Raw genomic sequence first — 12966 nt, 5'->3', positions numbered from 1 at the left:
CACCAAAAAAAAAAAAAAACAAAAAAAAAAACAGAACAAAACAAATGGGAAACGCAACTAAAGAGAAAAGAGTCCAACCAAGACCTAAGAACCCAGAGCTATGAGGAGATGTGAGCCTGTGTTTGCACGGCGCAGGTGCACGCACAGGACGAGACGACGCATGCGCACTGCGAGCAGGCGTGTGGCGAGAGGTGGGTTCCTTTATGTTAACCGCTGAACGATGACAGCGTTGAGCAGGTTGGCTTCCTTCAGGGTTTGGTTCTCATCAGTCAGCTCTTTATTTGGGAAGGTGGTCATCAGGACGAAGCTGGTCGCAGCCATCGCTGGCCGGGCATCGACTATGAAGAGCCGGATGTCACGGATCCTGTGCAGAGGGATCAAACACACAAGGGCAATCCTGTTATTGAGCATCCCGGAGAATTGCACAACAAAAGCCTAAATTCACCCTTTCCAGAGTCTGCAACCCTGCACTCATGGCTCTTGCTTTCCAGGTAACAATAGAGACCACAGCCACACAATTCTGTGATTTAAGGTACTTCTCTACAGGCTCCTGTTTAATGAAATAAGCTGCTTTAGAGGTTAAAGATTCTCAGCAGGATGTTCTTTTATGCTGCCCATCTTCTGTGGTTTTGAAACTGAAGGGTTCGAGGCCCTCAAGACGAACAGATTAATAAATTGCTTGATGCTAAGCTGCTATAAGCAGCTGTGCCCATCACTCACAGCATAACCTAGATGATTTCAGCTCCCAAGAGCAGTCACAACAGTGACGCTGGATCTATTTCCTGCACCTGATCCCAGAGGAAGGTTTCTGTAACTTTCGGAAGTGTACTTGATTCTCTTATGGAGATAAGAAGAACAAGCATGGACAAACAGCCACGTTCTCCAAGATCAGGTAGTTGAGAAGGACTTTAAGACAGAACTCTAACAAATCAGTAGGGTATGTCAGCCACCTTGACAAGCAAACCAAGCTGTTTAAGAGCACACCTTGGTGCTACAATCAATATAGGGGAAAACCCAGCAGAAGTATGAACTGACAGAATAACAAAACCAATTCCTAATTATCTGATAGATTCTAAAGCCCTCTGAATAGTTTTAGCTTTTCTTATAGCTGACATTAACAAAAGTTCTGCTGTTCATACTGAAGCTGCCACACACAGCATCGTTGCCTACAATCCATCACTATTTGGAAAGCAAACCCTATCCTTCCAACAGTCAGCATCTGCCTTAAAACCCCACAATAATTTTATTCCTATTCACCTATACAGAAGGATCCCCAGAGCTCCCTTTAGCAGGCTAGTCAGGATTCTAACATCTGCTCCATCTGTGCACAGTTCGCAGTGTCATTCAGGCCTTCCCAGTTAGTAACCTGTGTTTCCTGTTGCCTTTGTACCTGTGATTATGATTAAATTTCTGGACCAGTCGCCCACCATCAGCGAGCCGGATTTGGATGTTGGTGACGGGCTCCGACTCATCAATAGTGATGGCAGAACTGGCTTTGGCTTCATTCTCTGCCTGCTGGGCTGGCGAGCTGGTGCCCAACACCTGAGGTGCAGTGCTGAGAACAGGAAGACACAAAGAGAGTTGTTAAAAACCAAACCACTCACCTGGCTGCAGGGTGCCACGAATCAGGCAGTGAGCTTATCACCTGCCGGGCCCAACTACTAGGGCTCCTAAGCAAGAGATGTCAGTATAGGTTGGAAATGAGAATTCAGGATTCGGTGAGCACTTGGCTGTAACTTCGCCCCTATCATCATCTGTTACAGCACCACAGCTTGGTTCTGCACAGCCACACAGAACAGCAGCATCATAACAAGCATGCCCTGCTTCTACACGACACGCCGTAGTGGTTCCAGACTGGAGAACTGCCTCCTGCCACTAAAAGATCCCACAGCACACATAGCCAAGCCCCATTTTTTGTTAGAGGAATACCTCACAGACCACAGGCACTGAGTACCTTCTCTTCAGGAAGACAAGTCAGTAGGCTCATCCCACAAAAAATCTGAAGTGACTTTCTCACATCACACACACACAGATCAAAACAGCGCTGCTGTTTCCTCACCTGCCCAGTTTTTGTCCTTCTCCAGTAAAAGCTTTGAAGACACTTTTAGGTTTCACGTACTCCTCATCACGGTGATCCTCCATATCCAGGTTCACCTGCCCGCCTCGTGCTAACCTGCGCAGCTCTGCTGGGACTTCCCTGCAATGACAGTGTCCAATAAAATTGTCCTGAAAAAGCAAGTCAGGAACAGCACCTGCCACAGAACCCAATACAACCATAGATGTCTGAATTTCAGGAATTACTGTGTGCTCCTGCTAACTAACAAAGCAGGTGCACACCTCCCCACTGACAGACACAAGCTAAAGGTTACTTTTCCCTGACCCTTACCAGAAGTGACATGACACATCAGAAATTCTCAGCCCAAACGTGAAAGTGTTTGTTCACTTCAAAACCTCAAGGCCCCATACAAACCAGCGCCACTTCCCAATTCATTTGAAGTAGATCTTCCAGTCTGCCCTCCCTTCGTTTACACATTAAGAACCTAGCCCTTGTAAGAAAGCTCAGGACAAATGCACCATTGATTCACCAATGTGGATTCCACAAACACCTGTGTTTCAAAATACAGCCCTTCTTTCACTGCCCTCTTGCTACATACCCTCTGCGGATGTCATCAAGAAACTGGGCATTGGATGGATCCTGGTAGCTCCTCAGTTCTCCGCTGTCCAGGCTGAATCCACTCTTCCAGAGCTTCAGTACAACATGCACCTGCAGCAGTCCCCAAACAACAATCAGCCTCACTAAACATCATACTAAGAATAACTGGACGCAAAGAGAAAAGCTGCTGACTGGCAGGGAATTTCAAGCTGCAGAAAACACTCCAGCAAGGTTCGTCTTGATCAGTACATTCAGCAGTGAGGAAAAAATCTGAAGCGTTGGCTATGGAGTGGTCATGCATCAGCTCCTAGAAGGTGACAACACAGACCCCTTTGCTGATGAATATGGCTGAAAAGCCCAAGGTATGTCAGACAACGAGGCCAAACCAAGCTCTCACCAAGGATATTTGCTCACAACCCAAGCACAGGAGGATCGTGTACTGATGTTGTCAGCTCTGCATCTCTTCAATGAATAAAGCAGCTTTACTGCGCAGTGCTCTTTGCACAGCACTTTTCACAATCCATATAATCACAGTACAGAGGCTGAGAAAAGATCCCCATGCTTCTAAGGAACACGCAAATTCTTAACCAGAAGTTCACGAGAAAACTGCTTACCCAAGTCTCAAGTATGGGCTATTTTTTCCCCCCAGTCAGAAATCCCACAAGAAGTGGGGTTTACCATCCTCCTGAATTGCAGTCAACCTTTATATTCTCTGGCTCACAAGCTTTGTAGCTATAGCAGAGAAATGACATCTACAGTGACATCTACAAAACAGACCAGAGAGCTACTCACATCCTGAACAGAGCTCTGCCTCCTCTCCCCTGCCACATAGGCAGACTCTTCCTCTGGAGTAGCCCCAAGGCGATATCCTCCCCCTGCAAAAGGCTGTAAGAGAGACAGGCAAAGAGGTTACAGGGTGACACAGAGCCAGCACAGCTTGCTTCTCCTTCCCCAACACCGTTCTGAAGAACAGGGAGGCCCTCAGGGTAGCAGCAACATCTGCCACTCTGCAGGCACAGTGACCAGCATGGAACAGTCAGTAAATATGGCTCAAAGTGACTTTTCTTGCCACTACGACACATGAATTAGAGCTGCACTAACAGCCAAACCCACACTTCACTTTCTTTTAAAATAGTTTCAGGACTCCACAGTACCCAACAGCTGCCACAGTGGGAACCACACACAGATGGCTACAACATAAAACAACTGAAAGAGGGGAAAAAAAAAACTCAGCACTCCTCACTTTAGGCTTGCTGCTCTCGCCGCTGCTTTTGGCTGTCCGATCAACGGCCACAGCACCGTGCTCCTTCGCTCCTTTGAAGAGATCTTCCACCAGCTCGTTGGGACTCTTCTTCCTTGGAGGACCAACGATCTGCTGTCCACTTCTCTCTGAGCCACCAGCATAAAACCTAGACAGAAAGCACACCGCTGCTGGGTAAGACTGGACCACAGCTTCTCCAGGATTCAGCAGTTTTATACCAGGAATTAGTTGTGCACTTTTGTGCAGCTTAATGAAACAGTTTGAATCCACAAATATTAGTTATGACCAGTGTATCTGCCACTTACAGTAACTGATATAAATAAAAATAAAAGTCTCTGTGCCTCAGGAAATTGTAAAGTTACCCACTGATCAGCAGTCATGAAACGATAACGACTCTCTCAGACCTAGAAAGAGATATAGTCTAGCACTGGAAGAGCTTTATCAGTCTAGTCCCAGCCAGGCTACTAACTTCACACGAGACTTTTAGCAGGTCTCTGACCTCTCAGATGGAAGAAGGCAGGCAATGACTACAGGAAACGGCCTTACTCACTGAGGAAATAACTGGTACTTGGAGGGAAGGTATTAACACTGTGCTGAAAGTTCAGAGCACATGGGACAGGACTGAGCAGAAAGCAATAAACACACACTCAATGAAGTGCAATTAAACACTTCTGGAAGATTGGGTTGATTAGATTCCAGCTGGTTTCCAACACATACAGAGCTCACAGCTGAGTGCAGAAGACCAGGTGGCCTACCTATACCGAGCCACTTCTAGTTACATCAGTTCCATTCAATTTACCTTGCCCGTTAACCTTAAGTGTTTGCAACTACTTGCAGCTGACACAGGGGAAAACTTCTCTGCTAGTGGGCCACGTCCCCACTGAAAAAAGGGACCTACATTTTTCCTTTCCACCTCCACATTCCATTATGTTCTCCTTAAGCAGCGCTTAAAGCCACACAGACAAGCAAAATGAAAAACAGTCCCTGCGTTATTCCCACATTTCTGTTCTCCAGGGACACAAGTGGTGATGATTTGGGTTTTTTCCCCAAGGGTTCCCACATCCTACCTCAGACTTTCTCTCAACAGCAAAAATGAGAGATGAAAAAAGGTGTTTATACAGCAACATGGAGCACGTGCTCGCACACAGAATTTACACTGACCAAAGTTTGGGTCAGACCTGAGATTTTTCTGCACAGGAATGACACATCTGCTTAAATCTGCTTTTGAAAAATAACCTGTACGCATGCAGCAAGCCATAAAAAAAAAAAAAAAAGGCAGGGTTTTAATTCTTTGACTGAAAACTTACCGCTGTCCCTCTTCCTCTTCGTCATCATCCTCCTGTGCATGAACAAGGTCTCTAAACGACGTTACTCGATGGTCACTGCAAAAGTCAATCAAAGCACGTCAGCCCCATGACACAGCTCAACCACGTGCGCAGAAGCTGCTGAGCACGGCATGTTAGGTTTGACTCTGCTCTACTTTTAGGGTCTGAATGAGATCACAGGTCAGCGCTGGTGTAACCAAGCAGTGAACAAAGTTCTTGGGCATCTGTAGCAATCACCGCAACCAAAAACAACAGCGAGAGCACCCGAGGAGGCTCGGAAGGTGGCTGCAGGCCCAGCAGATGAGGTAACTCCTCAGTCATCTTCCCTGTCACGTAATGGATTCGGTTGCCTCTTTCAGAGGGCAGTCATTTCCAAACCTGTACAGACACAGGTTGCTCTGCCAGGCCCCAGTAAAGGCCAGCCTCCAACAACGCTCCTGTGGTCTGAGGCAAAATAATGGTTCTTCAGCAGTATGGAATTTACTCAAAGTCTGAAATACGAGCGCTTTGTCCTCACCATACAGCCAGTAACCCCTTCTCTTTAAAAGTAGCATTCCCCTGAGAGATTGAGAAATCCAGTCTGAGAACTCCTAGCACAGGAATTTGGTAGGGACAAATTATTTAACTTATTTTTGTAAAACTCTTAATCTGGTGCAACACAAAATCTGAAAATATTTTTCCCGTGGATATACAACCTGCTTAAATACAAGTGTTACCGACTGCCTGATTGTCTTCTAACCTCAAAACACAATTTTTTCCTGAGCAATGAAGCGCATTACTCTAACTGGCCTATAGATCAGCTGTGGAATAACACCCGTGCTTGCGATGTAGAAAAGTGGATATTTTCACAATTTCTGGAGTCATATAGGGTGAATTAAATCTAAAAGCACTGCGGAGTTTCAGAATAAATATCTAGCACCCGTGCTTTAGGCAGAGCATGGGTTTTGATGGGATTAATCGCTGTGAGGTTTTAAAAAGCCTTGGTGAACACGTCAGCCAGAGCTCCCCCCTCACCTGGCCCCGGTGCCTCTGGACACGGCGCTGGGTGCCGGCTGGGGAAGGGTCAGGATGTCCTCGTCGCCCCCGTCCTCGTAGAAACTGGCGAGCGCAATCTGCAAAAAAACACACGGGGAATTATCCAGGAGGGCAGCAACCATCCCTGGGCACCCCAAACCCACGGCAATAATAACACATCTCTTGAGGGACGCCGTCGCTGAAGCCGTTTTATGGGATTTGGAAGCCCAGGCAATGCTTGGGCTCTGTTAACACAAGGGCAGCCACCACCACGGCTCATCCCAGCCCCCAAAACAGCGGCCTGGCAGCACCCAAAGGCGGCCTGGCAGCACCCATGGGTGCTGAGGGGGCTCCTTGGGGGGCGAGGAGGGGAAGGGGGGAGAGAGGTCGAGCACCCCCAAGGGGGTCGCGGAGATGGGGCCGAGCCCTCCCTTCAGCGGGGACCCTTCAGCCAAGCCCCGAGGTGACGGGGCCGGGGGCTACCTGCAGATCCCAGCCGGCCGACTCGAGGAAGAAGCGGGCCCGCTCCTCCTCGGCGCCCGTCACGGCCACGAACTCCCTCAGCGCCTCCTCCCTGGCCGCCATCTTACGGCGCTGCCGGGACCCGCCCCGGTACGGCTCGGCTCGGCTCGGCCCGGCACGGCCCGGCACGGCTGGTAAAGAGCTCCGGATGGGAAACGGGGCCCAGAGCCCCGCACCGGTAACAGCTCCCCCCGGCGGACCGGCGGAGTGCCGAGAGGAGCCGTGCCGAGCCGTGCTGAGCCGTGCCGAGCTCTGCTGCCTTGTGCCGAGCCGTGCTGACCCGTGCCAAACTGTGCCATGCCACCCCATGCCATGCCATGCCATGCCATTCCGTGCCATGCCGTGCCATGCCATGCCGAGCTGTGCCACCCTGTGCCATCCCATGCAGCCCCATGCAGCCCCATGCCATGCCATGCTGAGCCCGTGCCACCCCGTGCCATACTGTGCCACCCTGTGCCATGCCATGCAGCCCCGTGCCATGCCGTGCTGAGCCATGCTGCCCCGTGCCATGTTGTGCCACCCCGTGCCGTGCCATACCATTCAGAGCCATGCTTCCCAGTGCCATGCCGTGCTGCCACATGCCATGCCGTGCCACCCCATGCCATGCCATGCTGAGCTGTGCTGCCCCGTGCTGAGCCAAGCCATGCTGCCCCATGCGATGCTGTACTGCCCCGTGCCATGCTGTGCCACGCCATACCATGCCGTGCCAAGCCATGCTGTCCCATACCATGTTGTGCCACCCCATGCCATGCCATGCTGTGCCAAGCTGTCCTGCCCCGTGCCATGCCACACTGCCCTGTTCTGAGCCGTGCCCCGCGTTCCCCGTACAGGCGGCGCAGCACGGCCCCTTCCCCCGGTGAGGAAGAAGAGGCTGAGGCCGAGGAGCCCAGGGGGGAACAGTGGGGACCAGGGGGGGCCCTGCCTGGAAGTGGCCCTGTATTGGAAGTGTTGTGCTGGAGGAAAATGCCGTGAAGGTGCTTTTTGCAAGGATTTGTATTGATGGTGATAACCACGTGCAGAGCAGTGCAAAAAAGGGATGGGAACCGTGGGGGGGACGTGGACAGCCAGTGGGGGACAGGGACAGCCAGGAGAGGATGGGGATGGCCAGGAGGGTCCGGGACCCTCGGCCCAGGGAGCTGCCAAGGGATGCAGCAACACTGGGGGCCAAGGAGACAGAGGGGGGAGGCAGCAGGGGTGGTGGTGCAGGAACCCCGAAAGAAGCAGCGGGTCTGCTTGTGCAGCACCACCATCCCGATGCTGGCACTCTCATCTCGGAGGTGACGGAGCTCTGACAACGCTCTCCTGCATCTCTCCCGTCTCGGTGGCCTCGCTGTGCCGCGCTGGCCTCTCTTCAGGCCTGCCAGCGCTTGAAGAGGAAGAAGAGGACGAGGCCGAGGATCGCCTTCTCAAGCAGCATGCAGAGCCACAGGCCGGGGCTGGACAGGAGATGGAAACCTGCAGGAGCAGGGCAGTGAGCGCAGGGCGTGGGGAACGCAGCCCCCAGCCCCATAGCCCCCCTGAAGCGCGGGTCCATCAGTCAGGCTCTGTGCCCCTGGCCCCGGGACCCTCTCCCTGGGCTGGCTCCTGAGCCCCTGCCCCAGAGCAGAGCCCAGGGGACAGGACGGGGGCTGAGCCGGCAGGGCTGGCTCCTGCTGGGAGCTGTACTGGGAGCCCCACTCACCCTGCACCGCCAACACCACCACCACCGTGCCCTCACCACGCCGATACAACTCGTCATCACCGGTGGGTGTTTTGCAAAACTTCACACAGTAATAGGTGCCGGCGTCCTCAGGGCGGACGTCCCTGATGAGGATGGTGAAGTCTGTGTTGGACACACCCACTGCTCTTGTTCCCCGGGATGATGAGAGGTATTTTTGGTCATAAACGGTCTCATTGCCACTGCCCAAGCCCTTCAACCAATTCACGGGGCCGATGGGACCCCCTTCAGTCACGGTGCAGATCAGGAACAGCGTCTCCCCCACTCTCACCGACACCTCCTTCTGGGGCTGGTGCAGCTCGAAGACATGAACCACCTGGGCATTGGCACCTGGGGACAGTGAGAGGAGGGTTTGGTGCTGCTGAGGGGCCCTGGAGCCAGGGCGCAGCATGGGGCCTCCCCCGACCCCCAGCACAAAGCTGGGGGCAGTGACATCCCTGTCCCTTGCCCCCCAGGGCAGACGGCTCTGTGAGCCTGCGCCTGCCCCCGGGCTGCAGTGTGGGATGGAGAAAGCAGGGGGCCTGGAGATGCTCGAATAAAGAAAAAATAAAGCAAACCTTTGAGCTGGGGATAAAAGCAAGCTGGAAGAGGGCAGGGAAGAGCCCCAGATCCCTGTGGGCAGAGGGAAGGGTTGCTCTGCCAGCAGCAGGGGGGAGCAGGCCCTGGCAAAGGCGCCGGGGCTGTGCAGGGCTGGGCACTCACCCGGGGCACTGCCGAGCAGCAGCAGGCAGGCAAGAGGCAGCGCCTGTGTCACCGGAGCCATGGCGAGTGGCTTCGTCCCCCTCCAAGCTGTGTCTCGGTGTGCCTCAACTTGGTGGGGCCCTGGGAACCCTTCCTACTAAAGGGGAAGGAAGCGGTTTGGGTTTAGCCTCTGGCCGTACTCCTCTGCGGTGCCCTGCGCAAGCCCAGAGGCTTCCCACTCCCTCGGTGTTTGTGCCGTCGTGAGACTGAGATTGGGTCCAACACAGATTTCACCATCCTCATCAGAGATGTCAGCAGTGAGGACGCCGGCACCTGTTGCTGTGTGAAGTATTGGAAAAGGAACGCTGGCGATGAGTTGTATCGGAGTGGTGATGGCACGGAGGTGGTGGTGGTGGTGCAGGGTGAGTGGGGCTCCCAGGACAGCCCAGCACGACCCCACTGTGACCACCCCAGCTTGGCCCCAGCCCTGCCTGCGGCCAGACCCACGCTGCCCCGCGCCCACCACCCTCTCTGCACTCTGTGTTGTGTCTTCACAGGGACTTCTCCATTTCCCTGCATGGAGGTTGCAGCTGCCGTGCTCTTCTTCCTCCTCCTTATCTTCATCCTCATCTTCTGCGTGTACCACATGAAGTGTTGAGTTGTGGGGCAGAGCCAGGGAGCAGCCGGGGCATGATGCTCAACCATCGCCATCCCGTGCTGTGCAGGGAGCCCAGGGACCTCCTTGCCCCCAGCAGCAAAAGCTGGGATGCAGAGACCCCGAGGCCGCGCCAGCAGGTAGGAGCGAGCTGTGGGTACGGGGCAGGGCTCCCAGCACTGATGCCCTGACGTGGGGGAGCTGCTGGGCACCTGTGCCTTTGGCCGGGAGCCCCGGGGATGCCGCGGCCCCAGGGCCAGGGCAAGCGCTGGGCGAGCAGCAGCTGCTGCAGGGGGGCTGTGAGTTGTGGGGAGGGGTGTCCATGGGGCTGTGGCATGGCCGACCCATTATGAAGAAGCCGTGAGGGTGCTTTTATGAAGGATTTGTATTTTTGGTGATAACCATGTACGGAGCAGCGCAAGGAGGGGATGGGGACAGTGGGGGGGTCCGGGACCCCTGGCCTAGGGAGCTGCCAAGGGACGGTCCCTCGCCGGATGCTGAGGAGGCAGAAGAACGAGCCAGCAGGGGAGGTGGTGCAGGACCCCCGAAAGAATCAGCGGGTCTGCTCGTGCAGCACCACGATCCTGAGCGTAGCACGCTCGGCTTGGAGGTGACGGAGCTCTGACAACGCTCTCCTGCGTCTCTCCCGTCTTGGTGGCCTCGCTGTGCAGCCCTGGCCTCTCTTCAGGCCTGCCAGCGCTTGAAGAGGAAGAAGAGGACGAGGCCGAGGGTCGCCTTCTCAAGCAGCATGCAGAGCCACAGGCCGGGGCTGGACAGGAGATGGAAACCTGCAGGAGCAGAGGAGTGAGCGCGGGGCGTGGGGAACGCAGCCCCCAGCCCCACAGCCCCCGGGTGCCGGTACCTTCCGAGCTGGGTCGGCACCACAGGACCCTGCAGCCTTGCAGCTGGGGTCGGTGCAGAGACTCTAAGCAGCAGGGACAACATTTGGGTTCCCAGCAGCACCCCCCAAGGACACAAAGACCTTGGACCGAATTCTGGTGGGACTTCGAGCTCTCCCAGGGGGGTGACATCCCACAGCCTTGCCCTCAGGGGCCACACGCACCGTTAGTGTAGGGGGAGCTGGATTCCTTCTGGCCTGAGGCGGCGACCCACAGCGTGGCATTCCTGCTGAGGGGGTCCTGGCCCTCGTGCAGCACCCGGCAGGTGAACACGGAGCCGTTCTTCTCCGGCATAGCTTGCACCGCCACCGTGCTCCTCAGCTCGAACAAGCCCTCGGGGGTCTCTGTTGGCTGAGGAGTGCTCCCCGTGTTCATCTCCTTCCCATTCTCCAGCCAGGTGACGGTCACGCTTCCCGGGTAGAAGCCCTGCACGTAGCAGGTGAAGCTCACTCTCTCGTTCAGCCCCACGGGACCTGGAGGCTCAGCCATGACCACTTTGGGGGGAACTGGGAAGAGAAGCAGTGGCTGGAGCTGGAGTCCCCCGGCCTCATTCCCATGGGGGCCCTGTCCCAGCCGCGGGGCCGTGAGCACCGGTCCCCACCGAGCCCTCACCTCGCAGGACCTGGCTCAGACGGTAACTCCTCGTCAGCGGGGCCGTCAGCGTGGTGTGCAGCACCTGGCAGGTGAGCTCTGAGCGGATGTCGTCCTTCTGCAGCGTCACCGTCACGGTGCTGGACAGGCTGTAGGTGAAGTTCGATGGCTCAGGGGTGACATTGGGCAGCTGAGACTGAATCAGGGTCTTGTCCTTGAACCACTTCACACGGATGTCACTGGGGAAGAACCCCCAGGAGTTGCAGGTGAAGGATGCCGTCTTCCCTGGCTCCACTCGGTCACTGGGCCCGGACACAGTGGGGTTGGAGGGTCTGGCTGTGGGAGAAGCGCGGGTCCATCAGCCGGGCTCTGACCCTGCAGCCCCGGGACCCTCTCCCTGGGCTGGCTCCTGAGCCCCTGCCCCAGAGCAGAGCCCAGGGGATGGGACGGGACGGGGGCTGAGCCGGCAGGGCTGGCTCCTGCTGGGAGCTGTACTGGGAGCCCCACTCACCCTGCACCACCACCACCGTGCCCTCGCCACGCCGATACAACTCATCACCGGTGGGTGTTTTGCGAAACTTCACACAGTAATAGGTGCCGGCGTCCTCGGGGCGGACGTCCATGATGAGGATGGTGAAGTCCGTGCTGGAATCACTCACTATCCTCGTCCCGCGGGATGAGGAGGGGTCTTTTTGGTCATAAACGGTCTCATTGCCACTGCCCCAGCCCTTCAGCCACTTCATGGGGCCAATGGGACCCCCTGCAGTCACGGTGCAGCTCAGGGTCAGCGTCTCCCCCGCCATCACTGATATCATCTGGGGCTGTTGCAGCTGAAAGCCCTGACCCGCCTGGGCATCGGCACCTGGGGACAGCGAGAGGAAGGTTTGGGGCTGCTGAGGGGCCCTGGAGCCAGGGCACAGCATGGGGCCTCCCCAGACCCCCAGCACAAAGCTGGGGGCAGTGACATCCCTGTCCCTTGCCCCCCAGGGCAGACGGCTCTGTGCTGGCTCTGCCCCCGGGCTACAGTGCGGGATGGAGAAAGCAGGGGCCTGGAGATGCTCGAGTAAAGCAAACCTTTGAGCTGGGGATAAAAGCAAGCTGGAAGAGGGCAGGGAAGAGCCCCAGATCCCTGTGGGCAGAGGGAAGGGTTGCTCTGCCAGCAGCAGGGGGGAGCAGGCCCTGGCAAAGGCGCCGGGGCTGTGCAGGGCTGGGCACTCACCCGGGGCACTGCCGAGCAGCAGCAGGCAGGCAAGAGGCAGCGCCTGTGTCACCGGAGCCATGGCGAGTGGCTTCGTCCCCCTCCAAGCTGTGTCTCGGTGTGCCTCAACTTGGTGGGGCCCTGGGAACCCTTCCTGCTAAAGGGGAAGGAAGCGGTTTGGGTTTTGCCTCTGGCCGAGCTCCTCTACATAGCCCTGCGCAAGCCCAGAGGCTTCCCACTCCCTCGGTGTTTGTGCCATCGTGAGGTTGAGATTGGGTCCAACACAGATTTCACCATCCTCATCAGAGATGTCAGCAGTGAGGACGCCGGCACCTGTTGCTGTGTGAAGTATTGGAAAACGAACGGTGGCGATGAGTTGTATCGGAGTGGTGATGGCACGGAGGTGGTGGTGGTGGTGCAGGGTGAGTGGGGCTCCCAGGACAGCCCAGC

The 12966-nt window shown here is 55.7% G+C and overlaps 2 protein-coding genes across 2 annotated transcripts; both read right to left on the bottom strand.

Moving 5' to 3' along the window:
- Nucleotides 1-29: 29 nt before the first annotated feature.
- NSFL1C (NSFL1 cofactor) lies at nucleotides 30-6896 on the bottom strand. Its single transcript, XM_032198232.1, has 9 exons — nucleotides 6737-6896; nucleotides 6254-6351; nucleotides 5222-5296; nucleotides 3897-4062; nucleotides 3446-3538; nucleotides 2655-2764; nucleotides 2060-2197; nucleotides 1391-1555; nucleotides 30-364 (listed from the first exon to the last, which is right to left on the bottom strand). The coding sequence occupies exons 1-9, from the start codon at nucleotides 6836-6838 to the stop codon at nucleotides 202-204; spliced, it is 1110 nt and encodes a 369-aa protein (XP_032054123.1). The 5' UTR covers nucleotides 6839-6896; the 3' UTR covers nucleotides 30-201.
- A 1230-nt stretch (nucleotides 6897-8126) lies between these two features.
- Nucleotides 8127-12598, bottom strand: LOC116495842 (signal-regulatory protein beta-1-like). Its single transcript, XM_032198559.1, has 6 exons — nucleotides 12538-12598; nucleotides 11830-12180; nucleotides 11340-11654; nucleotides 10892-11233; nucleotides 8457-8822; nucleotides 8127-8230 (listed from the first exon to the last, which is right to left on the bottom strand). The coding sequence occupies exons 1-6, from the start codon at nucleotides 12596-12598 to the stop codon at nucleotides 8127-8129; spliced, it is 1539 nt and encodes a 512-aa protein (XP_032054450.1).
- Between the last annotated feature and the right edge of the window lie 368 nt (nucleotides 12599-12966).

Source organism: Aythya fuligula, chromosome 16, assembly GCF_009819795.1.
Source record: "Aythya fuligula isolate bAytFul2 chromosome 16, bAytFul2.pri, whole genome shotgun sequence".
NCBI classification, from domain to species: Eukaryota; Metazoa; Chordata; class Aves; order Anseriformes; family Anatidae; genus Aythya; species Aythya fuligula.
Note: the sequence above shows the minus strand (reverse complement) of the source record. Positions and strands in the feature narration are given on the sequence as shown.

Excerpts from the sequence above, each read along its gene's own strand:
- NSFL1C (XM_032198232.1), bottom strand. The coding sequence starts at position 6,838 with ATGGCGGCCAGGGAGGAGGCGCTGAGGGAGTTCGTGGCCGTGACGGGC. Across the intron at positions 2,765-3,445 it reads GGCAGAGCTCTGTTCAGGAT|GTGCATGTTGTACTGAAGCT; the intron begins GTGAGTAGCTCT and ends GGACTGCTGCAG. Across the intron at positions 2,198-2,654 it reads CTTGATGACATCCGCAGAGG|GGAAGTCCCAGCAGAGCTGC; the intron begins GTATGTAGCAAG and ends CTGTCATTGCAG.
- LOC116495842 (XM_032198559.1), bottom strand. The coding sequence starts at position 12,598 with ATGGCTCCGGTGACACAGGCGCTGCCTCTTGCCTGCCTGCTGCTGCTC. Across the intron at positions 11,234-11,339 it reads TCTGAGCCAGGTCCTGCGAG|TTCCCCCCAAAGTGGTCATG; the intron begins GTGAGGGCTCGG and ends TTCTCTTCCCAG. Across the intron at positions 8,823-10,891 it reads CAGCTCCCCCTACACTAACG|GTGCCAATGCCCAGGTGGTT; the intron begins GTGCGTGTGGCC and ends CACTGTCCCCAG.